We start from the raw sequence: 27,241 nt of genomic DNA, 5'->3' as shown, positions 1-27,241 counted from the left end.
TTCTCTCGCCAACTCTCCCCCTTGTTCTCCGAAATGTGGAGACAAGCAAGAGACGGAGGGAAGGGAAGCTGTACAGTATCTCTTTCTCACAGTTGTTGGCTGCGTGTCTAAAGCTGTGGGGGGGTTATAGTTTGTCTGAATTAGAAACAGTAAATTGAATGCAGACGGCTTGACAGCAAACATTACCATCAGTAAACCCAAACACCAACGTTTCATCGGCTCTTGGCTCTTCCCCCCATTTCTTGATGGCTAACTGAGGGCAGCTGGGACAGTGAAGTGACTGGCTTTGATGCGGCAATACTTGGCACACATGTCATCTGTGCCCCCTGACCCTCAACACAATCATTGTGTAGGATTCCCCCCTTGGTGCCCACTGTGTATACATGGTAGTTCAGTGCTTGCGTCAGGTTTTTGGTCAATGGGTTCATTTACATGGAAAAAATGCCCTCCCCCGCCTTGGGTTTGAACTAGCCGACTTGAATCGCTGCCCGCTCTCCCTTTGCGCTTTCATGTATGTGAATGGGAGCACTTGTTGATTGTGACCTCACTTCCCTCTTTGTTTGGAGTCACTCAGTGGACGGTTGGATGTGACCTTGAGTCTTTCCACTTCTAGAGGTGCGTGGTTACTGGCGTTGCTGGCTTGTTTGCTAAGCCTCAGTTAGAACTATATATGCATAAAGCTCTTTGTTTTCCTCTTAACTCTAGCTCTTGACAGGGGTCAGGAAAGGTGGCAGGCCAGGGTGTGATGGACGGGCGCTGAGCACTCTGACACCCTCTCTCACCTTTAGGGTCTGGCTTTAGATGGTGTGGAGCTCCTGAATGTCAGATTGCTCCAAAAGGCTTAGGCTTGCTCTATGCCCCCGTGCCCCCTGGACAGACTGAACCTCCCCCCTTCCAGGAAGTACCTATTGTTGCTAGGAAAAACTGTTTGTTTTTGGTCTTTTGTGGGTGTGCATAGATGTGGTTTCTTATGTGTGCGTGTGTCAAGAGTGCATCTCAGCGCCCTGGCCTGTCGAAGAATCCCGCTGAGTATTGGGAATTGCTAAGCAAAGCAGTGCATAGCAATGGCGAAAGGAGACTCTTTCTTCATGTGTTTGAGCAGTCCTGGCCTATGCTGCATGTGCCTGTCGGTTTCCCTTCAGACCTTGGCAGAGGCCCCAGCTTTTTCGCACTGCCCACTTTCTTTTCTTCTACACCTGCTTCTCACTGCTTTGCTGTTTGCCTACCTAGAACCTTAATCAGAATTTATTTTGTCCTTTAGAATCCACATGGCGTTAATTTGGAATGCTGATAATGTTAGTCCTATTATTATTCATTAACTGTGGGTCTTGAGCAAATATGTGTGTACGTTTTTGTGTAATGGGTAGGTAAGGTACGTTTATTTATATAGCACATTTCCAGACACAGGCATTTCCAGACACAGGCAATTCAAAGTGCTTTACATCATCATTAATACTTAGACTAAAGAAAAGAACACAATAAATAAACATAATGGAATAACAGATTAAGGCATGATGCTTTGTCACATCATTGCCTTCAATTGTAGCTTCAACAAAGATAGTGCAAGCAGCTAATAACATGGCCCATTACACTCATTGGCATCTGATTAAAAGATAACTGATTCTGTGGACAGGGTAGAACAGGGCTGGGCAACCACAGACAGTCTATAACCTTAATAGCTGCCATGTGTCTGCCTGAGGCCTCAGCCCTATTGAACCCAATGTGTTGTTTTGTCTCGGGAGTTCCCGTGACAGATTCCAGCTGGGGCTATTTTCTGCCACTGTCTACTGTCTGGGCATTCTTAGCAAATGGGGGCTGATTGGAAGGGTTAAAGCAATTTGAGTGACAGTGACTTACTGCCTGGTGTCATGGGTAACAGTCAGAGGTGAGGGGGGGTGACAGGTGAGCGACAGTTTCCCACTGAGGTGGACTGGGGAGAGGTGATGCTGAGAGCTGGCCAGTGAAACATCAGTGTCATTGCCTGCAGCTCTGGCTGTTTACCATCTGAGAGGCCAGAGAATCAATCAACTTGCTTTGTATGTTGCGGCAGAAATATATGTTGCGGCAGAAATATATGTTTCAGCGTCCGAAAATAGGTTAGTGGGATGTTTGAAAGAATTGGAGATGTTTTCATCTATACTATCTTTGTTGGAGGAACATTACTCCTATAACTTCTCAACCTCAACACTCGATTGTATTGAGCTTGTTTTCATGTTTTATACAAACAGTTTTCTTTATGATTGTGTCTTTTTTAAGTTCTTAATATACAGATTCTTTATAACTAATATGCCAACTTGAATCCTTTTTCCAATAGAAAAAGACTCAAATATGAAGCTCTTTCGAAAGTGTCATTTTTTTGCCATTCCTACCCATTTCCTTTTTCCAAACAACAAATGAAAACAATTGTGTTCTGGAGGTTTGTGGAGGTCTCTCAGTCATTCATCATTCACATAATCTTCAATCTGTTAGGATGATTTTCTTTAAATCAGTTTGAGTCTGACAAAAGAGAGACTCCAGGCACCTTGCTTGTGATTAGGAGTCCAGATCCATAAGTAGTGTTTTGTCTCAACACAGGAGGTATGCTACTCCAAACACATTCTTCAGCTGACCACCATGCCATCTTTAGCATGTCTCTGAACAGAAAAATAGCATTTGAACTCTTGAGAGGACTGTTAGTGTACAAAGCCAATGAGGTCAAAAGCACTTTTAAAAGCTTTCTTCAGCAGCAACAATTAGCTGCCTTTGCTTCTTACTGCCTAGCCACTGAATTGCACTTAATTGTTCCTCTGTCTGCAGGAGTTTCAACATATTTTCCTCTTGAGTTGTACTGTCAGTAACCAGAGTGTCTGACCTTGTATAGAAACCAAGGCAGTACCTATACTCAATGTAAGGTATACTGTCTACTTAATTGGCACCCGGGGAATAGGGCGCTTTAACTCTCAGCGGGCCATTGTAAAAGAATGTTAATTAGTTCAACAATGAAATGTGTGTTCCCCATTGTTAGGCCCTTGGCATTGATACTTTTGACAGAGAGCTGAAGGAGAGTCAAAGAGCAAGTCTTTGATGTAGATTGAAATCTCAATGAGATCCTTCAGGACAGCCTGGATGTACATGAATGGGCTCAAAGAGAAAGTTATACAATCATCAAAATGCTTCAATGCTTTAATGTTTATGAATGAATGTAAATAAGTCAATCAGTGTAAACATTCAAACCCAACAGGAATTTTAAAATATGTAGGGAACTGTTCAGTATTGTGTGTAGGATACGTGGCGTGCAATTAAACATGTTATTGAGTGAGTGAATAGATAAACATTATTTGTGTTGTATTTGTTGTTTCTGATTAGTTTCTGGCACAGTGATGAAAAGATCTTTACAAGCTTACAAGTCAAGTAGGCGTTAAAGCAGAAAAGCGAGTGTGGTTGTGGGTCTATTTCAGCTATGTGCAAACTGGAGCCAAGCAAATTACAACATTTATAAGTGCTCACACTCACATCGTGCAGGGCTCCTTTTATTATTCTCTGTTATGAAGAACTGCTGGAGCTGGGTTTTATAGGCTCACGGGTCGTTCATTTCTTCTTGTTTAGTAATCAATTCAAATATACAGAGTTGTGATAGGTAATGCTGATTTGAGGCCTGACGCTTTGGGGGTAGAAGTCATGTCTCTGTACGCCCGGCAGGTCAGGGCAGTCACCCCTGTCTTCTCATGGTGTAAGTAGCAGCTCACTACCTAGTGAGAAGCGGATTTGTATCTAAGGCGATTTGGGAAGGGTTGTGTGTGGCTAATCTGCAATGATTCAAAGGCTATTATAACAAGGACCATATTTTCTCCTCTTCTTCTTCTTCTTCTCCTTTTTCATCTCACACTCGCTTGCGTTGAGACTTAACACCAACTTCTGTAGATGTAGATACTCTTCTTAGCTTTGATAATCCCTTTGATGTCGGACTGTCTGCAGTGATGAGTCTGTTTAAGGGGTTTAGTGTAGTGGGTTTGGCCTTGGTGAGTTTTTTCTTGGAAAATACAAAGCTGTGTTCTGGCCCAGCTGCCCGGGCTGTGTGCACAGACAGGCTTGGCGCTGACTCTGATGCTGGCACTGGCGTGGGGCTGGGCCTCACGGCAGCAAGAGCTGTGTGCCTTTGTGCCAGGGAGTCACGCTCCGCCTCGCGTGCCCGCTGGGGGCATCACTTGAATAATCTCGGAGCAAGTTTTCTTTTTTTTTTCTGACCTAACAGTTGCACACAATCTCTCTCTGTGTGACTCTCTGGAAAGATTGAGTTTTTCAAAGACAATGGAAGTCTTCACAATAATCGGGTTATCTAAAGTTGAGGACTCCAAACTATGCTTGGCTCGTAAACACTGACAGTGATAAAAAGACTGAATAGCATTTGTTGACTGAATGTCATTTCATGTTTAATTAATTTCTCAAAATGTTCATTGCCATAACTTCCATAAGCATAACTGGTTATTAAAGGCAACACTAAACACTGCAGGGTGTACTATGATGGCTGACATCAAAGTAATGAGTGCATTCAGACAAAATGGGCCCCTATACTTACGAAGGATTGGAACAATTAAATGTGAGTTGTGATAGAATATCTAAGGTACATTTAAATCTGTAGTGTCTGTGAGTTCGCATGATATACTATTTACCCGTCCTACATTTATCCCTCACTTTTTCAGGTAGCTCCCTAAATCCATCTTTCCCTTTCTGAGAGATGGCAGAAACTTCTGCAAGCAATCTTTCTTCCACCATATCACATGCAATGCATCACGGCAAATCTGGACAGCACCAATCTGTGTGTCCTCTTATGGCCTGTTACACCATAGACTGTCTACTGAAATCCATCCAATTCTAATAAATTATTCATTGTGGTTGAAACATTTTCTTCAGACGATTCAGAAGTGTTCATGATGATGATTTAAAGTGTGTTAATCGTTAACTTCATTGATGTGGTTCAATAGATCTTTTCTAGAAATATCACTTAGTTTTCAGTATGGGCTGATGTGCTGGTCAGTAACAGGAATACGCTGCTGCAGCTTTGTGTCCAAAATATTTGCCTTTTTATTAGCTATTTGGAGCCTGCCTCTTCCCCGTCTTCTTTCCCTGTTGCTCTTCCAAACTATTTCAAAAGGCTACAGTCCGCCTGTGGACATGGACAGTCATACGTGCATGTTTAATTAAATCCCCTTCGACCTTAACCTTTGCAGATTTGCCTTTTTCCTTTCTCCAATTAAACAAGCTCTTGACGTTTCCCTAGTCTGTTTCTCTGTCTCTGTCCCCCCCTTTTAACTTCACTCTGTCATGGTGAAGGAATCCATCGCTCACGGCCAGCTCAACACGTGCAGTTCAGCTGAGGGAATGCCAGTTGAGTATGCACAGTATACGGCTGACAACCTGGTTCTTTTTTCCCTCATAATATATGGCTGGTGTTGAAAGTGCTATTCACAATCAATTGTTCCAATCTGGCATCATATGTATTTGATGTTTACATCACTTATTGTTCAGATAATAAACAGGCCGGGCTCAGAGAGGTGGGGAAATTTGAGGATTTTTATACCCTCTTCAGACTGCATACTGAGGCTGGTCCCTGTGTGAGTCTGTAAAATGTCGTCATGGGATTTCTTTGTTTGTGTGGCTTACACTCAGCCAGAGGGGGTGCACATTGCCTGACCTGAATATTCTTAAAGCTCACGACTGACCCCGCGTCTCTTGGTACAACTTTTCCTGAGCCCCGGAATGACACAATAATTTATGGCGGGGTTTTTGCCATAGAAGTCCAGCATGCTTGTGTTATGTCACTGGAATTCAGCTAAGCTAAAACCCTTGCCTCTTAACTGTATATGTCTCATGAAATGCCTTTTATAACATTGAACAGCGTGAGGGAATTTGAGTATATGGTAGTTATTTTCTCCCATATGAGAATTATTTTAAATCCAATAAATACGTTCCTAACATCTTTTCCTCTCCACATCATTACTCTTCATTATTTTTTTGTTTTTTTCACAGAGAAATCCAAGACGCCGGTTGCTTTTGAGAGCAATGGGAGTATGGGAGAGGAGCTGGATTCTCTCAAAGCCACCATAGCTGATCAACACATTTATGACAGCAACTCCACCAACACACACTCCGATTCCCATCGCAGACGCAAGCGCTTCCTCTCTTACCCTCGCTACGTTGAGTTGATGGTGACAGCTGATGCTAAAATGGTGCGCCATCATGGACACAACCTTGAGCACTACATCCTAACAATCATGTCAGTAGTAAGTAAAACAATGTTTCTAAAAATTATTATTTTGTCTGAATGTTGAAGATTTATTCATATGAAAAAAGACTGAATAGTTTCAAGAGTAACTGGGTCTTTTCTATTAAGAGTTTTTCTCAATGCTATGAGCCCAACATCGTAAACTTCATAGTATTGGGGAGATGAGCAAAATCAAAGAAACTGACACCTGAACACTCGAGACAAATGATGCACAAACTATCTCCAAGGCATGATCGTATTTAAGACATGTTTTCTTTTGTACTTTGGTGAACAAAGCCCTTGTGAAACTGAATCCTCTAGTTCAGTTTGGGTTATTTTGGCCTCAGATGTTACTGTTTGACATTTTGGTTGTAAACCCGGACGTGACCCTAGCCTGCTGCTGCTTGAACGAAAGTTGCCCAGTTAATTGGTAAAATCCTGACTCAGCACTTCCGAATCCTTAAGCTGGCTGGTAATCAAGCCTGTTTCAATGTGATTGACTGACTTTGTACATATAAGAGAGTGTAACATATGTGTTAAAAGTGTTGGTGTCAAAGCAGGATAGGTTATCGATTTGTACTGCCCTGTGTAAACTGCTGCTGTCTGTCTCTCACCAGTTTGACGGACAGATTAACACGGTGTAATGATTGTCAGTGGAGTGTTATCCTTAAGTAAGACTGTGAAGGTACACTCAGTGTTAAATTTGCCAGACCGGTTTTTATTGCCAGCTCTGAAAGCAAAACATTAGTTCTGCCATGGTTCTGCCTGCAGACCAGTGGGGCAGAAACACACACAAACACACGTTTTCTTCCCTCTATAACAGTCTCTTCACCACTTTACTTTAGCCACAGTTGAACCAACCCAGCCAAAATATTAGAGAAACCTACCGTGTCGGAACCCTTAAGGTTCTCTCTGGGTGAGGTTTTTAGGTTTTGGCCATGCAGATTGAATGCCTGAATACAAGTTATTGTGTCTCTTTCAGATATTCAGAGATGTAGCTGGGATTAAGGAATACTTGTTTCAAAAGGTTGTGTTTAGCGCCCTAGGGACGGCAGATTGAAAACCTCCAATCAGTCAATTTTGTGGAGAAAATATTAGAATCATTCTTTAAAAAATCCCCATGTAAAGATGTGTGTAATCGATCAATTCGAAATGTTCTTTATGTAATTAATCCCCAAAGATACAACACTAGTTTCCATAATGGTAGCTCACATTTCATGCTAACTGTCTGTGTGACATACTCTAGTGTTGATGGTCTAGTTTTGGCTGCAGTCCCCCTCACTCCGGGTATTGCACAGATCATACAATAACATACATTAGGGCGAGACCATACAGAACAACTTCCTGCGTCACAGATAGACTTGGAGCATGACAAGACAGGCTCCCTTTGGTCATTCTGGACAGGCCTGGGCCACGTTTGCCTCCCCCTAGGCTAAGACAAGCTAAATGTTTATAGTGGACTAATGAGTTCCTGTCAGGAGGCCGCACACGGCTTCAGCAGACTGCTGGCCGACCGTGACAGGCAGGCACGAGAAAAGCAAAAGAAGCGAAGGGGAAAAACTACAGAGGGAATGTTTTGCTGTCCTCATAGAGGGGCTTTGCTGAAGTTTCACATTTGTTGCCGAGTCCACTCGTAGTTCATTTTTTCTTTGCCATGGTCTCTGCTGGAGTTGTAATTGGTTTTAATACCCTGTTGATTAAACTTACCCTGAAGGAGGAATGATTGGTCTTTTGACTTGAAATAACTGTTGCTATTTTATTAAACCAGATGGAGTTTAACTAAAAAAAGTAATAGCTGGGTTGTTTTAATCCAAGTATTGAATTAGGAGAAGTAAACTAGATTTCCCGCAGTCCCTGTCTGTGCACTGGTTCAGATTTGTGGAGGTTTGCATTTTTTGTCTGTGTGTTTTGTCTTATTACAGGTAGCAGCAGTGTACCGGGACCCCAGCGTAGGAAACCTCATCAACATCATGATTGTCAAGCTAGTCGTCATCCACAATGAACAGGTGAGTGCGGGGTCTTGAATGCTACCTGTATCCAGATCTCCAATACGGCTGACGTCAGTGCAGGTGTCCCTGGCCTGGCCCTTTCTCTGGGGGGCCTGTTTGAAAGGACACTGCCTGCCTTGTCAGTTTCAAGTCTCGAGAGAGAGGACTCCTTGGAAAACAAACGATAGTATAGTGAGGCAGCTAGCCACCTGCATATGAGAGGCTGACTTGTTCGGTCACCGCAAGTGCCATTGAAATAGTTAAAATATAGGGAACTGAAGTTGTTTGAAAATCTGTAGGATGCTCCTGATCTTTGACCTTATATTTGCCAAAGGGCATATTACACAACAAAGTAATAATTAAAAAACAAATCACTATGAGTAGTCACAATACGACAACAAATGAGAGAATAAGACATGTTGAAAAGGGCGGGATATCTGTGTTATATGGACTTTTTTAGATAAAATTAGAAGCTGTATACTTGGTTTCTTGATAGAAACTGCAATGATGTTTCATCCCAAACAGGAAGGGCCTACAGTTAGCTTTAATGCTGCCACCACTCTCCACAACTTCTGCGTCTGGCAGCAGACCCAAAACATCCAGGATGACAGCCATCCCTCTCACCATGACACAGCACTCCTCATCACCAGGTACACACCTTCATCTACATCCTCACTTTAAAATCAAAAGCTATTATGCTCAGGAAAACTTGAAAGAGTGCTGCTAACTGCATTGTATGTTTTTTTCGTTTCAGGGAAGACATCTGCCGTGCGAAAGATAAATGTGACACATTAGGTAAACTTTTGCCCTTCTCTTTGCAAAAATATATCCCAGTCTTTCTCAATTACCTTTCCACTCTAGTAACCACAGCTCATAAACTGTGCAGTAATGAGTTTATGGCAAGCTGTCAGCTAATAATATTATAGTGACAGAACAGAGTGGTAGAAATGGGAGGAGGGAGGGAGCATGGAGGGAGTCGGTGGCGGTGCTAATCTCTCTTATGGAACAGAAGTTTTGATGGTTTAATCGCCTTTAACACCCAAGCAGCAGGCTTTTTTTTTTTTTTTTTTTAAATAGCTGTGTGTCTGTAAGTGTTCATGTGTATCTGTGTGTGTACGTGACCCTGTAGGGCTTGCAGAGCTGGGGACCATGTGCGACCAATACCGGAGCTGCTCCATCAGTGAGGAAAATGGAATTAGTGCCTCCTTCACCATCGCTCATGAGCTGGGCCATGTGTAAGTTGCAGCAGAGAACTTGAAGCAAACTCCTACCCCAACACACACACGCACACGCACGCACACACACACACACACACACACACACACACACACACACACACACACACACACACACACACACACTGTACACACACATACTGTCTCACCCCTCACAGCCAGCTTTGACCAACAAAAGCCCTCTTATTAAGAGATGTAGGGTGCAGCAGACACAGGTGCAAAACATAATAAAGTGAAAACTTGACTTTTAATAACATGCCAGCCCATAATACCACACTGTACAGCTCAGGAAATTAACCCTGTGTGTCAACCTTTATCAGACAGTGCAAGACTACTTGTTCTCAGTCCCTTTTTCCACCTATCAGCTCCAAAAGACTGATAAAACACCCTGAAGATATCACAGTGCCGTCATATGTAACTTGTGAGTAACAGTAGTGTTATCACAACACGCTTGTCGGCCAGAGGCTGTTTCCACAACAACCAAATATTGCAACTTGTAAGAAGAGGGAAAAAAAAGACCTGGTCATTTAGATACTATCTATACAAGTAAAAACACATCACTTTATCTCTGATATGGGAGACGTTTAGTACAAACATCCATCTGGCAAAATGACAGTAAATCACTCATTAAGTTAATTAAAATGTGGTGTGATTTGAAGTTTGATTTAAGTTTATCACACTGGTTTTCCCTCACACAACTCTTCTCGATCTAACCTAACTCATTTCATGGTGGTATTTTTGGGGAAATTCAAACATCTGCCCTTTTATTTTTACCCTATTCTTTCTTCCTACCTAACTTCCTGATGTAGCAAACAAGGGAAAATGAGTGAGAGGTTTTCTTTCCGGTCTGCTTTTCGGTTTGTGTAGGCTAGATAAAAAGGACCAGTGTCGTGTGAGCTATTGGTGAAGAATGAAAGATATTCTTCTACCTCCTCTGTCCCGCTCACACATTCTTCCAGTGGAGAAATGGGACCGAACCAGCCAGATGGACGAGTGTACGGACCCCCACTTCTTCCTCTTGCATCTTGTGTGGATCTGTTTATGCTAAAGTTCAAGCAGCTGGAGGCCTAGTTGGCTCTGCCTCTTGGCGTGGTTAATCGCTGCGTTCACAGGCGTGAGCTCTCGGAGTGTTTAGCGCTCTGGGAAAGCCAGTGTCAGGTAGTGGGAGCCACTCAAGAGCATGGCAGATTAAAGAAAGATTTAGCCTAATGGATAGGAGGCCTTTCTCAGATGACTGCAAGGACGTGTGATTACTAATAGCCATCATGGGGATTACCAGGCGAGGCGGTGTCATTTGATAGCCGTTCAAAGGTGACACATATAATCAAGTTTGTCATCAGACGATGCTAAGGCTCTAAATGTCTTAGATCACCACTACATCTTCCTCACGTTTTGATATCAATTTAGATTTTGAAGCTGGAAACTGGCATTTATCTTAAACATCTTATGAAATATGAACGTCTACACTACAAAATGTCCCTGACATTGTTGTAACCCAGTGAACACGATTACTGAGAGCTAAAAATGTAGCAACTCAATTGTCTCTCTGGTGTGGTCCCTGAGCTCTGTCTCTGTTAAAGTGGTGATACATGAATGATGGTACTGCAGACTTCACTCCTGCAGGAATTAAGGTCTTCATCGCTCCAGCAGTATGTCTTACTCTTACAATTGTTAACGGGCTTTTCAGCATATATATATGTTTTTGTCTTGCTGAAAATCTTTTTAGATGACAGCATTTTCTGAACGATGTGTTTTGCAGAGAACAAATCTATTTGTTTTTTTGAGAGCTCTCACTAAAAGTAAGTGGACTCTAACTTATTACATTTAAGCCTGGATGCTTATAATGAAGTGCTGGGGTTGCTATCCGCCCACTGGAATTGACTTCTCTATTGATCGATCCCTTGTGGTTGCCAAACAAAAAGCCACTAAACTTTCGGATTTATGACCTAATCACACTAAAAGGTTCTCGTCTAATTTCAAGCCAGTGTCCTGGTTCAACTCAATCATCATTATGTGTTCAGAGTACAAATCGTTCAGAGTTTTTCCACAAATCCTTTTCCCAATAACAACATGTGCAAAGTCTTAAGATGTTTATTTTCATTTTAAACTTGCCTGTCACTGTCTGCAACACTCTCATACACCTGTACACCTTTAGAAGATACAAATAATACTGAATAGTAAATACTGCCAGTACAATTTGAGCCGGATTTGATGTTGTCAGCATCAGCCGGCAGCTTGGTTTGTTTGTGCGGACAGAGCTCATTACCGTGCCAGAGGATTAATTATTCCCTGGGTGTTTGCCTTCAGGCCCTCGGCCCCTGTAGGGTGGGCCTCATGCCAGCCATGCTAAGGTCTTGTTTGTGTGGGGGTATGGGTCGACCCACAGTCACAGTCCCGCGCCCACATACTGTTGTAAACATCCCCGACATCATACAGCTGCATGTTTTCCTGTGTGTATATAAACACGTGCACGCTCGTCTACATGCACTATATGTCTTTATGGGTATAGGCCAAACCGCAGCACAGAACAGGCACATCCGTATTGGACTATTCTATTCTGGACATGATCAAAAAACTTGCTTTATGAGACTGCCAGCTGCAGACAGCCTGAGTGAATTCATTAAAGTGCAGATGCCATGTTGTGTACTTGACTTGATACAGCTGTTGTTCTGTGAGGACTCTTCTTTTATTGTTTATCATGAGTGATGCTCAAACAATGAGCTGATTAACTGATCAGTGGATCAACATCAAAATGTTTTGCCAACTGCCGTGACAATCGTGTAAGCTGTAATTGAGTCAAAATACCAATAATTTGCTGATTCCAGCTTCTCAAATGTAAGGATTTGTGCAAATTGAATATATTTTAGTTCTAGTTTAGTCAAATAATGCAATTTCAAGAATTTCATTTAAATACTTACAGTTTTCTGACACATAAGACATCAAAAACATATTGGGTTATTGAATAGATACTGAACATATTTACAAGTTGCAGCCATAATCATCACTGTAGTTGAAATACATTTAAATTCTTACATGTTGACACTTGATCAACATAGACATGTGTGATAATGCTCAGTGCCGCTACCTTTCCCTCTTCTTAAAGCCCTTTGAGAATGGGATTTGGTGACCTTTGACCTCTCAGAGGTGAACTGGAGGTGGTTCCCACTAGCATGTTGGCCATGATGGTGGAGAGGAAGGATGCCAATAAGGAAAGAATTACGTTTTGGACGAAAAGTTGTACCACCTAGTTGGAGTTTAATTGAAACCTTTTGGGATTTTTAGAGCATAAACATTTGGGAGATAATGCAAAGAAGGAGGTGCATGAAAAACATACAAGAAACAGATGAATGTAGAGTGAGCAGCAGACTGTGGGGTGTTACCTATAGATGTGTCTGCGGCTGCATCTGTGTGTGGCGGCCCACAGGGATGGTGTTGGGTGATCCCCTGTTATAAATTGCTAAACGTAAATCCTGTGACATTTATCCTCCTTGCAACGACTAAGCCATTAAGCAGATAATAATGACTTTGTGTGTGTTCCGTATATCCCTTTCTCCATCTCTAACCCCCCTTTTCTTCTTCCTCTCTGCACCAGGTTCAACATGCCTCATGATGACAACCCAAAGTGTCGGGAGGCGGGCATGAAGCACCAGTATCATGTAATGGCTCCCACCCTCAACTATGACACCAATCCCTGGTCGTGGTCCAAGTGCAGCCGCAAGTACATCACAGAGTTTCTAGAGTAGGTACCAACTCTCCTCAGTTTGAAAGTGATTATTAAACATATGAATGATTATTGGCTCTTCTTATTAGGGTTGGGCAACAGGAAGAACATCAGATATCACAATATTGTAGGGTTGACTTTTGATGCCTTCACAAAATATTTGCACAATAAGAATTTTGCTAAATAATCATCAGTTATGTGGAGCTAGTGGCAAAAACATAAAGAAGTCAAACTCAAAATTAAGCAAATCTTATTGTTGTAAAATATTCAATATCCCGGCAAGAATATATTTTTGTGCATTTATTTTGTTGTAGTCCATTATTCCAATTTCATAAAGAACAATTGTTTTACCTAAACTCCACCTACCTCCAATAAGCACATAATCACCAGGTGCCCAAAACCGCCTTCAAAATAAAAGCATAAATAATGACTTTGACTTAAATAATTACAATAAATAATGATTTTAATCTAAACAAAAACAGCTAGAAAATAAATGTTGTATTACTAAATAACTATTACTATGCAGTAGTTCCAACATTGGATATTCTAAGTTATAAGTATAAGTTGAGGCAAAAAATGATATCAAGATATGGCCCAGCCTTACTTCTCATGGACTAAATGGAGTCATGTGGCGCAGTGGCCTAGTGCGTTGGTGTTCGGATCAGGGGAGCACAGGTTCAAACCCCACTGCAGTCAGCACGTCGTTGTGTCCCTGGGCAAGACACTTCACCCCAAATTGCTCCTGTGGGGATTGTCCACGGTATTGAGTATGTAAGACGCTTTGGATAAAAGCATCTAACAAGTAACATGTAACTAAAGTGATGCTCCTCGATTTCTTTCTTTTTCTTGTATCATCACATCCACATTTTGAGTGTGCCATTAACTTTTACTTGTTGTGACGTGGCCGGTTAAACAAACCGCTTCTACGTGTCTCGCAGCGCTCTGTAGACAGGCCAGCGCAATGTAAACTGTGAGGACTTGTTATTGCCTGGCGTTGAAAGAGTATTTCCTGTTTGAATCGGGGGGTCTTCCTCGGCTGACCTGAGCGATGGATCCTCCGCAGCCCCTCAGCTGTCTCCCCACTCAGACAGAGCCCTGCTCTCAAGATGCTGGGCAAACAGTCATCTAGTCACTAGCCTGCTTTCCACGCCAAAACCTGTAACACGGGGCAACGGCTCATTCAGCGACTCCTAACCCGCTGTGGTCATCCTGGTGAAAGGCTTCCCTTTTAAGATGGGAAATGTCAGTTATAATTATATTTTCCCTGGACATGACCCTTTAATATTAGCCTCATTCCCTCTGTTAATTGTGGAGGTTTCCACAAAGGACGGCGTTGTTGACCCGATGCATCTCTAGAACAGAGTGTTAGGCGGCGCCTCGTATGAAGTTTTAAGGTTGTGCTTCACATAGTTTCCAGCCAGCGATGACCTCAACATGGAGTGGTTGGAAAATTCAGCTGAAGATAATTCGCCATGAATCTGTTTATTATTTAGTCCAATCCATGTCGGATGTGTTGAGTTTTTTAATGATGACAAAAACCAGCAGTATCATGCAAATGTGAAATGCATTTGAGATAACATTTGTTGACCATATGGGATCTATAACAAACGATGCAGGTATGAAGAGAGTGTTTCAGAGTGGGAGCCGCAGCGGTGGGAAAGGCCCTTTAGGGTGTTGTCCAAGTGTTTTTTTAAATCCGTCTCCAGCCAACAATGAAAAGCATTGATTCAAACTGCCACTTCTTCAGTGGTACTCCTGCTCAGTGGGCTGACCTGGTCAAGTACATCAGTGTTTTGACTGCCCATTCTCCCTGAAGAACAAATACACTCTGCACTGCTCTCCAACCAGTTTAAAAAAAGATGAAAGGCCATGGCACCTCTCACACATCCCCCTTTTCAAGAGGCAAAGGATTCCCCTCCTCCTTATCTCAATGTTTCTGTAATAATGTGCACTGAACCCCCGCACCTGAAAGCTGATGAAAAGCGTCCTGCTGCTGTGAAGGGTTATTATGTGTTAACCGTTACATAAAGCAACCATTCATTCCCTCTATGGAACCGTGCCAATGTAAGCCTTAAAATCCAAATATAAAAGTAAAATGCAAATCTTTGACTGTTGCCACCCACTAATTGTTATGTTTGCTTGGTATTGAAACCATATAATCATTACTCGTGAGCAAACCCTATCATTTTCCATTACATACCTCAAAAATTAGCCTAACCACTCCAACAGCAAACACTCTTCCAAACTCCCTTGTGAAATCATTTTGAAATACTTTTTTCAATCTTCAATTTCCATAATAAAATCAAGACGGATCTTTTTGTTTGGTATGTTGCTCCAAATTCAACTAAACCTCTCTCATTATTTAGTTATATATCTCCCTGTACAGTAATCAATACATGCTGTCAGAATCAAAACTCTGACATGACAACAATCCTGCAGTTTATTTGGCGCTGTTTGATCAAACACTACAATGATGCCCGATGTCACTTCTTGTGCAAAAAGCCATCACTCTGACATATGAGTAGACTTCTTGCAGTGTTTGAGGAGGGAAACCCAGTATGGCTTACATGGAAACTATTATTGTTTAGTCTTTTATGACAAGCACACAACAGCCAACTATAAGTCATCTTATGAATAAACTCACTTTCAAGTTTCCCAATGGCTGCCAGGTGCGTAATCTCCTCTGGTGCCAGAGAGGAATTGCCTCGCTGTCTCGAATCCACACAGCTGATATTCCTTAAAAAAAGAGTAAATGTTTAATTTAAAAAATGACCACAGTGACCCCTTCTTCCTCTCCCTGTCTTAATAATCATTCCATAAGGTTCCAGAGCACTGATTAGACAGATGACCTACTGCTGAAAGATACTGTAATATGGGACTGTCTGTGTGATTCCTTGACAGGCTGCCCCAGATTTTATTCACAGTATCCTCCACTGCTGGTTTACTCTTCTCATGCAATCATTCCCTTGCCACCCAGCGCTGTTTTACTGCACATTCTGACATTATGGCTGGAAATGAAAGGGGAAAGAAACAAAGTGACGTTAACTCAGTATAATCCTGTGTAATTATGGGCTTGTCACATCAGCTGGTGCTGTATGAAACAGGTGTTTTAGCCGCCCAATCCCGGATTAAATTTGTCAGAGCCGTGCAGACATGTTCATTGATTACACATCTATACATGTCACATCCGCCAGTTTTCTTTCTCGAAAAGTAAACAAAAAAAAGAACATCTTCTTTGAAGCTTACCTCGCTCTGCTAACATGTTTGACTTGTGCTTTTCACAAGCGTAAATGCTGAGGATTTCATATGCAGGCTGTTGGTGCATACATTCAGTCCAGCTGGGCTTTTGTTGTCTCTGTAACTGTGTCATGGTTCAGGGTGTGGCTCAGCACAATATGTCATTATACTGCAATGCTGGCGCTGGCACAGATTTTTGTAACTTAATCAGGGAGATTTATGGTTCCAAATTCTCAGATACATTTTTTTTTCAGCGTGCTGATCCTTTTGAGCTCATACCAAAATGCTATTTTATTCAGTCTGTGGCGCCTGACTCCAGTTTCATAGTGACAGCATTTACTAACAGGCCATTGAGGGGAAGTGGAATCAGTCTCTCGGTTAGGTAACTGTACAGACCACCCACAGGGGAAAACACATCTGAGGATGATCAGAACAGACATAGAAACCTTTTGTATGCTCTTATGAAGGAGAGGACACATGATTGTACTTTCTGAGTTCTGAAAATACTGGATTATCTTTAAATTGTACATACCACGAAAGGTTGCCCTGTGCAATTTTGTCTGCACATGCACATGTGTCTGTTATGTATGTTTTTTTGTTCTCTTTTTCATTTACTATTCTCACATTCTTCCTTTTTTTAGCACCGGGTATGGTGAGTGCCTTCTCGATGAGCCTGTGAGTAGGACGTATGAGCTGCCCACCCTGCTCCCAGGTCAGATCTACAACGCCAACAGGCAATGTGAACTGATGTTTGGACCCGGTTCCCAAATATGCCCTTACATGGTAAGTTGGCATGCTATCAAAGTTAAGAGTTAAGGCTTAAGGTGGATCTTAGATGGTGGTTATCTTCTAAGACCTACAGCAGAACCTTCTGAGCAGAGCAATTATCCATGAAGGCAAACGGATATGAAACAGTAGTCATTTTTTTACATTGCTTTTATGAATACTCACTTTAATATACAATGCATTTATTTTGAAAATTACCATGCCGAATGTATAGCATGCTTTTTTTACGAAATGCAAAGAGGCAGAAAAAACTTTTAAGGAATGCATGGCCACCAGTAAGAAAAACGCTTGGCCATTAGAATTGCATCTTTCACATGTCTGGACATCACCAGTACTTACACATGTTTCAGTTCCTGGCTACTTAGGCTAAAATATTGTTTGAAGAAACCAACAACCGTATTTCAATCACAAATCACGCAACCTTCCTCCCAAGAGAAATATTACTATTGGAAGGAAATAGCTGTCAAATGCTGCCGTCTGCTCAATAAAGTAAAAAAGGCATTTCATAACTAGTCACATCATTTTTTAATTTGCATGTGTTGGAAGCTTGTGTTCTCACATTATAGGCATGCTCTATTCCTGTTAAAGCATACTGATTAATTGCTGGTGCTCATGTTACTCCACAGAAACAGTGCAAGAGGCTGTGGTGTACCAGTGCAGAGGGGGACCATAAAGGGTGTCGCACACAGCACATGCCCCTGGCTGATGGGACCGACTGTGGGCATGGAATGGTAAGTCAATCCACATGTGGATCTACGCTGCCTTATGAACAGATCATGAGCATTTGGTTTTCTATAATGTCCTTTTTAACTGACTCACAGATGTTTTAGTAGGTGCACTGACACTTGATGCAGCAGGTTTGCGGGTACAGGTCAAAGTCTCAAAACGGCTGCAATCAAATCTTTTTTGAAATGACCACTTTAATGTACAACATACAACATTATTTAACTCTGATTTCTCCTAACTTCTTGTAGTTGGATCGAATGCATCTCCCAAAAAACGTATTTTTAAAGGGTATTCTGCCATTTCATCCACAAGCTTAACTATCCTGACACAGTAAAGCCCACCCATCTACTATTATAAGCAGAAAAAACAAACGTATTCTGTTCCCTAATTGGAATTGTTGTTAAAACTGGCCTCATTGCAATTTAGAGCAAATGTATTACTGACACAAGACCAAACCTCCCAAGCAGGGCTGCTTTGAATCCTGATGCCTTCCCCTTCTAGTTCACTTCCTCTACAAAGAAAAAGGAATAATTTATCATGCATTACTCTCCTGCCTGCATTCTGGTTGCAGAAACCCATGTAAATGTGGTCAGGTGATGGCCCTAGTTAGAAACTTGAAGCTTTACCCTCAGTGTTGTTACGGGGCCCCAACCCCCATTAGCCTTCATGTTCTCCTCGCTCTGGGATGCTATGCTAATTAGGGCTGAGACGGCGGGTCAGTCACTGAGGATACATGGAAAGAGGGGCTGCAGAGGGAGGGGAGGGGAGGGGAGGGGGGGGGGGGGGCAGAAAGAGAGAAAGACGAAAGAAAGAGAGACAGAGGGGCGAAAAAGAGGGAGAGACTCTTGAGAGGGAAAGGTGAAGACGAAGGCCCTTTGAAAGAGGATGCCACCCGCCGTTCACAGTTGAGTCACCTTGTTGCGAACCCATGACCCTAAAACCTCTTTAAAAGGCGGGTGAGTGGGTCAGTGGTCAGGACGTAACAGAGCCCGGGCTGAGGCCAGCCAGCGCTCTCACAAAAAACCTCACATCAGTGATTCTGCAGTGCGGGAGGCGGGGGGGGGGGGGGGGGAGGAGGAGAGCAGCGAGGAGGAGGTACAGGGGGATGAGGATGTGGTGGGCTGGTGTTTAGCATTCGGAGCATGCATGAGGGAGGGAGAAAGAGAGAGAGGGAGAGGGAGGGTTCTCTCGTCTCCTTAACCTTCTGCCCTTCTGGACTCCTTTGCAGTGTGGGCTCATGTAAGTCTTACATCCCTAATATCCTTTCATCTGGCTCCATCTCCCTCGTCACCATTTTAGGTCCTGGATCAGCCCTGTTTAGTGAGGAGAGGTTAACAGGGGATAGCTAACGTCTTAATCCAACTACAACAACCACCCTGAACCTTAATGGTCCTGGGATAGTGACTCCCATACTGCTCTCAGACTGATTGGAGACTCGGTATGGTCTAGAAACGGTTGTGGAGACACGGTGTTGGTTTAATCACACAAAGTGGTTTGCTTTAATAAGCTACAAACCCTTAACCCCATTTTAGCTGACTTGGCTGATTACCATAGACGCCCTGTCATTATTGGAACCCTGTAAACATTGATCTATCCATTTGCAGGTCTAAAGAAGGCTAGGTCAAAACAAGGTTACATTTTATTGAAAAATGTACGTTACAGAAACGTAAACATTTTTAATACGGACTGATTGTTTTTGATTTGTGACATGTTGTCATGTAAAGGCTGTAAGAAAGATGATCTTACTTTGTAGCTATATTTCTAATGTCTGCTGATCATCCAATCACATTAAAACTTTAATGTATCTAATGATTGTTATCATCCTCTGGGGAGCATGATTTTACAATTGTTTATGGAATGCCATCCAATAATTGCTGTAAAACCATTAGGATGAATGCTTTTGGGACTATAAATGTCTGTTTTACTGTCAGTCCATCCCATAGTGTTTTAGATATTTCAAACTGAAAAGCATTGGATAAACTGACCAAATGACCTGGCCAACCCTCGAGCCCTAAAAATCCAAAGAAATGTTTAAGTGGTACAGTTTATTTTATATGAGCAGAAATCAATGTTCCCTATTTCTATGTGTGTCTGAGTGGAGGCACCACCTTTGTTTGCGGTGCTGAGGGCCCAGCTCCATCTTCATGCAGGGGGCTGTTTGAAGTGGTGTGAGTTGAAAGAGATTGGGACCCTGCACAGACACTCACCTGCCCACACAAGAGCTCTTTTATGTGGCATGTTGGTATGGTGTGTTTGTGCGAGTACGTTTGTGTGCCTCAAAAGTCTGATCATCTTCAAACCTAGATGAGTCCTCCTGATTCTCTTGCGTCAGTATTGCGTTGTTCTTTCTTTGCATCGCTTGGTGCCTGTCTTGCGTTTGTCTACCGTCTCCTTATGCCTTTTCCTAAACGTACTTAAAGCTCTGCATCTACAACACCTTCTCACCTCTTTGCTGACTCCTTTGTCATTCTTTCTTCAAAGAAGTCATGAGGTTCAGGTCTAAGGCTTTACAGGGTCGAGATCCTGGCTGTGAGGTGTTTGTGGAGCCCTAAGCATGTGTGTGTGTGTGTGGGGGGGGGGGGGCGGGGGGGTGGCGTCAGATCTGGAGGATTACAGCTATGGCCTCTATGGGGCAAACTAGCAGCAGGTATTGTCTTAGCAGCCACAGCCCCCCCTTTAAAGATCTCTTTGAGCGCCTATCATTACACCAAAGCCTGCCATGTCACTCTAAGCGTTTACACGTGAAACGTCATCTCCCGTGAAAAGTGCATTTTCTGGACGGCTAGCTGTCACCTCTTGCTTTGTCTACGGAGAGTATTTGTTCTATTGGGTTACGAAACAAAGTTATGACCGCATCGGGTAATTGAGGTCATTGCCCGAAAAGTGGGAAAGAGGCACGTCCTCTAAATGAATAGTGAATAAAAAAAATGTTTGTTTGTATACAGCTTAGCTGAAATAGGGCAACGGGCAGTGCAGGGTTCCCTCTCTGCTTCTATACTTCTTCCTCTCTCTCTTCTTCCCTCCCTCCCTCCCTTGCTCCATCTCTGTTTCTCAACGGGCCTTCTCTCAGGGCGCCGGAGTGAGTAATGCGGTCACATGACCTTTGGCGGCGCGTCTGTCATCTGGTTCAGTGGGCCGTGCACTAACGAGGGCATCCCATCACTTGTTGTCTATAAATACCGCCACCACCCTCCCTCCCCTTCATCCTCTCTTCTGCTGCTCTTTCTCCCTTACCACCCCCCCCCCCCCCCTTGCCCCCCTTTTCGGTCCCTCTCACTCTTCAAAGGGTCGAGCTTGTGCGTCTGTGTGTGTTTCTGTTTGTGTGTGCATTTTGATTTTGTGTGTATACATGCATGTAGAACTTGTGTGCGCGTTGCTTTTATATTCTTGCACATTGTGTGTGTGTGTGTGTGTGTGTGTGTGTGTGTGTGTGTGTGTGTGTGTGTGTGTGTGTGTGTGTGTGTGTGTGTGTGTGTGTGTGTGTGTGTGTGTGTGTGTGTGTGTGTGTGTGTGTGTGTGTGTGTGTGTGTGTGTGTGTGTGTGTGTGTGTGTGTGTGTGTGTGTGTGTGTGTGTGTGTGTGTGTGTGTGTGTGTGTGTGGATTAGGGGCCAGTCAGTACGGTCAATAGGAGTCTGTCAAGCTAAAGCCGGGGCCCGCTTAGCCCTGTATCCACATCCCAGCATTTGAAGATCCCCGCGCTGCTTCTCACCACGTTGTTGCTCAGTGGGTGGCGGCAAGATAAAAGCAGCGACGGAGCTTGAATAAACTGTGGTGTTTTATTGTCCAAGGTCTTATTGTTGTCACTTTTGTTAACTTTCCTGTCAATTTAAATGTGGCCTTGGCTGAAAGCTCTCACTGCCTTCTTTATACATGTGTTGCAAAATGTATATATTCGCGTGTTTTTGCTTTCATTTAATTTGATGACTGCTTTTCTTTACGTGTAAAACACACAAAGCTTCCACATTCGCTTAACCTTTGTGTCGTCTTACTGTCAATTGTGCAACTCTTGTCCTCCCGGTTTGATTGTGAGCTCATTCTATAAATCATAACCCGAATCTGTGTGACACTTTTTAACCAACTTTTTTTGTTTTTATTTCTGGCAAATCGACTAAATAACCCCTTATTCCGATATAAAAAGAAACAAGTCAAATTTGACCCGAGGAAAACAGGAGAGTTAATAGGGGCTTAATTGAGTGTCTAAATGAATAAACGGGAAGTTGTTTTTGATTTCCAGAGCATACCTCGGAAAAAAATGACAACCTGCTTTAGTTTCAGCCAATTAGAGTGAAATAGTGAGCTCTTGAGAAGTGAAGCCGGGCAGAATGGAGTCTGTTGGCGCAGGCGGTGAGTGTTGGCTGGAGCTCGCTGGCAGCCTGACAGACTTGTCGTACGATGCGAGGATGGGGTGTGTGTTTGTGTGTATGTGTTTGAGTGTTTGTGTGCCTGTACTGGAGCTTGGTATTGTGAGACTGGTGTCAGTGTCACTCTCTGTTAATCTCTGGATATTTGCAGGATGTTGCCACTTTGATTTGCCATCATCACAGACATATCTGTGGATTTAGGCTAACAAGAGGATTGTTGTTTTAGCGTTCATGTAGTTTGCTGATGGAATTACTGTGTCCTGCAGCCAGTGAGTGAGCCTTTCATTGCTGGCTGTGTAGAAGGAGGAGGAAGTATTTGCCTGATTATACTGTAGGGGGGTGGTAAAAATACATTTTGAAAAGGGTTGCATTAGAAATGGGCAGAAAGTGTAAATATATGATAAAACGACAGGAACTCTAAAAACAGAATATCTGCTTGCTCACAAAAAAAACAAGAATGATTAGAGTAGAATTTAAAATGCTTAATTGCAAATCCCATATATTTAATTTATTTTACTGCCCCCAAGTGGCCAATTAATTAATGAAGCTTTAAGGCAAAATAATGAGTTAAAAAACGTCAAAAATATCTGTAGAGAAACGCAGTCTTTGACAAAAGGGAAACATTTCACATTAAACGTTTTTCATTCAACTGTACAAAAGATTATTGATCAGTTTTTGAGGATTACAAGAGGTATGTATCTCTCAGCAGTTGTCCTGAGTAAAAGTGTGTGAATGGAACATCTGAGTAGCAAAACTACTCATTCACTTTAATGACAACCCTGACACTTTTTGGGAAAACATGTGTGGGTGTAGGATGAGTTCACATAGAGTGGAAAAAAGCAGGTTAGGAAACAAAGTAAGCAGATATAGAGAGAGGAGAGGTTGGTTGGGGTCATGGTTGCATCATGTTGTCTCTCTGGCTCACCTTCCCCTCCCCCTTGTCAGTTGTCTTCCCCCTGTCTTCACACCTTGCCAACATAAAGGAAAGAGGAAATATGGTACTAACATGGGAAAACATGCACGCCTTGGCTGGAAAATGAACAAGTGTAAATCTTCAGTCTATAATAACAGCTGTCACTTGACTTATTTCCAGTCCCCCGCCCCCCCAGAGAGTTCTCCGCAGAGAATCCCTTCCTACTGTTTAGCTTCAAGGCTCTCCAACGCCTCCGGGTCAAGTTATTATTGTAGACATGAAAAAAGTGAGTTAAGACTTATTGAAAAGTCGACCACGGTGGTCCATGTTGCGCAACAGGTGAATCCAGATTGATCAGCTTTTGGGATGGCAGTCAGTTTTAGGTTTGCTATTGGGGAACACTCATCAGAGACCAACAGGTTGAAGCCAAAGTGAACTCCGAACCCAGAGCCATGAGAAAGACACCGCAACATGAAAGGTGAAGCCTTTTGGAAACGGCCGTGTTCAAATGAAAGAGTGGAGGCCTTTTTAAATCAGTCCTCTGCCTTCTCATTCCTGCAGTGATGTATGGCTTGAGTTCAGAAATGAGGTGCTCTGTGCAACAGCTTCCTGGCAATTACAGGGCTCTCACTTCCAAACCAGCACGCTGAGGAGCTCAGAGCAGATGCTGCTGTCCTTACATACTATTCCCACTGCTGGAGTTAGCATGCTGTTGACTTCTCCCTGTTGATGTTTGGAAGAGTCAGTTAAACTTTACTTATGTAGTTTGTGTGTGATGTGAAGGAGACAAAGGTGTCGTGTGTGTTTCCCTGTTTGCATTCTATGTGTATCTATATACAGTATGTGCATGTAAGCACATATGCACATGTCCTGGTTGGAGTTGGTGAGTCAGCGTGTGTCTCTGTGAAATTCCTAATTTGAAACACATGCTAGTCACAGCTGGACAGGTTTCTCTCAAGACCTTCAAATGTCTCACCACATTCCCAATTGAGTGCACATTTTGACAATCTTTCTCGCAGAGGTTGCCCCGGTGTCTTTAATGCTTGTTTGAGCTTTGCCTTTCACCTCAGCGTTTTTCAAGGGTGTGCACTTTGGAAAGAGAAGCTAATTGGAATTGAGCGTGGCCCCCAGATGCCTCCAGACTCTGAGCAATCACTCTCACACTTAACACACATTCACACACCTACCCAAACACACACACAGTCATGTGCATGCTCATAGTCTTGAACACACACACACACACACATACATCATCTCACACAGATGTTTTTTCCTTGCACTCCCCCCCCCTTTCCTTCTTTCTTCTTTTCACCCACATCACCTTTTCAAGCCAAACAAAACGGTTGTAAACACAGGGTGCCAGTGGGGGGAGTGGAATGCCTCAGAGGCTTACACAGGCTTTGGTCCTCTTTGACAGACAGTCCTCCCTGTGTTTGACAGTTCCTCGGGTCCTGCCGCCTGGCTGCACTGTGGTGGTCCCTGCATGTCCCTTGCAATTTCCCATAAGGGGATAAGGGGGATGGGTGGCTGTGGAGATGAGGTGTATAAGGGATGCCCAGGTCCTGTTTGACAGAGAGGTGGGGGGGGGGGGGAAACTCTTTGTTGTGTCAAAGAAAAATCTTAAAATGTGTTTCTCTGACAATACCATGAACTTAGATAATTTGCTCTTTTGTCTTAAGGGGGTTGCTAACTAATAAGGACCAGCACCTGTTTGCCCTTTTCGTGGTGTGGAAGCCATTTCCTCTCATCCAGATGTTTTATCACATCTCTTCTGGTGATTTTTATTTGAATTGTTGTCTTAATCTCTTGTTTGTTCTCCAACAAACTTATCAGTTTGCATTTACAGTGGAGCCGGACAGGAAGAAAACTCAAACCAGGTCTGCATTATGGAAATGTTTGTGGCTTGTTTATTCCATACCCTGCAGCTGTTAACACCTGTCTGTCATTTTGAAAGACTTTACACTCCATCATTAGAGCCATAAGTGTGTAAAACACACATGCAAACTAGGCAAGGAAATAAGAGGAAACAGTGCCAAATTCTCAGTATGTTTACGTGTGTTTATGTGCATGACGTTGCACTTTTGCAGGTGTTCCCCTAAGGTAATGGCTGCAAGTTGTGAATTTGTGGTAAACCTTTAACTTGTCCGATCATCTATTGTCCAGGAGATGACTTTGATTGATATCCTCCCTGTTGTTTTAGCGTAATTATGAAAATTCACTGAAGCGGATCTCACATGGTTCTGTTCTCACGTCTTTTTTTATCTTGAGTAAGGGATTGGATGTCTTGTAGTGGAATGATTGTGGGGAAGGTGGAACTTATATACAGTAGTTGCATTTTATCCATTTGTAAATACCTTGCAATGGAAGCAGCAACTTGTGCATCAACCACTCTCAAACTCTGAGAGGAAACAGTGGAGACGGACAAACTGAGGTGTCAACAAACAGCATCCTCCTTTCCAGGTTATAGGTTCAAATCTGTGTCTCTGAAGACAGCTGAGCAGCAGAAGTGAATTTCTGAAGCCAAGCCAGTAATGAACTTGGTTCCTCTTGTTATCACAACTCTAGAGTTTCCTTATCGCGGTGCCACTGCTCCCCGTGCCTGTGTGCCCGGACGGCGGGCTGCGTACCCAGACAGACGCCGTCTTGTCCTGCATTCTTTCAGTGAACAGGACCCTTCGATATCTAAGTCACTGAGAAGGGGATTTGGTTTCACACAAAGGGAAATGGGCCTGCTGTGTTTTGCTTATGAAAGCAGTTTCTAGCACGTCTTGGCACCGGTTGGTTAGTGGGTGCGCACTGTTTGATACCAGGCGGCTTATTTTTTATGTCAAAGTGGATCTACTATTAAAGATATTAGGTCATTTTATATTCACAAACCAAGTGATTTGGAAAAAAGTTATCCACATTTAATTGTCGCCAAAGCAAAGGGTTTAGATTTGTAAACATTACGTATAAACTCAATTTGTGTTGGATGTCTAAAACCATTTCAAAGAGTAGAATTGTTTTGATGTCTTTATTGAACCATGCCAATGCTTAAAATACTTTAATCTCAATAAGAGAAGACACCATATATGCCAGATTTGAGCTAATAGACACATACACAGAGAGCTCATTTGAAAAGCAGTGGGATTTTGTGCAAAACAAGGGCTATGACACAGTTCTGTTTTACACATTTGACCCCCTGTGAGTCTCAACCTGCCTTTGTTTGCATTACATTTAAACTCACTATAGACTTCCATCTTGTGTTGATAGAGTACATTTTGCATATCTTGTTTGATAAGAACATATCGTTTTGGAACCAGTCCAACAATTGTGATATGAACAGAGCAGGAACTTTTGGCTTATTAGCTCCCCATAAAAAGAAGACCCCACATCCCGAAACTAGATTATACATTAGTCGACATCCAGAAAGTATTGTGGCACATACTGTACATTTCAGTTTCTGGTTTCTCTCATTGACACCCTCTGCCTCTTACTGTCTTCCACTCTATTTTTGTCTTTATCCGTGCCACTCCCTCCCTCTCCCATTTCTCTTTGGACAGCTGGAGGAGTTGGACGCGTTCCTTGAGTGTAAACAAAAGCTGAATTAGGATTTCTTTCAAAAATATAGCTTGAGATCTAAACGGAGGATTAAGAAGGCAAAGAGGAACACCACTCCCAGCTCTGCATTAATTATGTGGTGTGTGTTTGTCTTCAAGTCTGCAGGAGTTACATGTTTCTTTTGTGTGTCTTTTCTCCTGCAGTACTGCAGACACGGGATGTGTGTGAACAAGGAGTTGGACCTGCAGCCAGTCCATGGGGAGTGGGGTCTTTGGGGGATCTACAGTGTTTGCTCCAGGTCCTGTGGTGGAGGAACCCGGAGCAACACCAGAGACTGCAACAAGCCTGAGTAAGAACCATTACAGACATGTACATATGTGTCAGACTCCAGTAAGAGAAGGAAAACGCCTGAATAAGAAGCCGTAAACAAGCTTAAATCAGTAACAAACTTACTGCCAGATTCAGTTAGCCTGAACCTGATTTAAAGCAACAC

General features: G+C 42.8%; 1 protein-coding gene across 1 annotated transcript in view; it reads left to right on the top strand.

Annotated features, from left to right (window-relative positions):
* The window catches only part of LOC117494998 (A disintegrin and metalloproteinase with thrombospondin motifs 20), a 74,530-nt gene that overhangs the window by 7,889 nt on the left and 39,400 nt on the right, over positions 1 to 27,241 (top strand). Inside the window, exons 4-12 of the mRNA XM_034146055.1 lie at positions 6,007 to 6,260; positions 8,164 to 8,247; positions 8,755 to 8,879; positions 8,984 to 9,024; positions 9,359 to 9,464; positions 13,057 to 13,203; positions 17,064 to 17,205; positions 17,835 to 17,939; positions 26,952 to 27,097. Of these exons, the coding sequence (XP_034001946.1) occupies positions 6,007 to 6,260; positions 8,164 to 8,247; positions 8,755 to 8,879; positions 8,984 to 9,024; positions 9,359 to 9,464; positions 13,057 to 13,203; positions 17,064 to 17,205; positions 17,835 to 17,939; positions 26,952 to 27,097 (1,150 nt within the window). The remainder of the gene's footprint in view (positions 1 to 6,006; positions 6,261 to 8,163; positions 8,248 to 8,754; positions 8,880 to 8,983; positions 9,025 to 9,358; positions 9,465 to 13,056; positions 13,204 to 17,063; positions 17,206 to 17,834; positions 17,940 to 26,951; positions 27,098 to 27,241) is intronic.

This window comes from Trematomus bernacchii, unplaced genomic scaffold (assembly GCF_902827165.1).
Source record: "Trematomus bernacchii unplaced genomic scaffold, fTreBer1.1, whole genome shotgun sequence".
Classification (NCBI taxonomy): Eukaryota; Metazoa; Chordata; class Actinopteri; order Perciformes; family Nototheniidae; genus Trematomus; species Trematomus bernacchii.
Note: the sequence above shows the minus strand (reverse complement) of the source record. Positions and strands in the feature narration are given on the sequence as shown.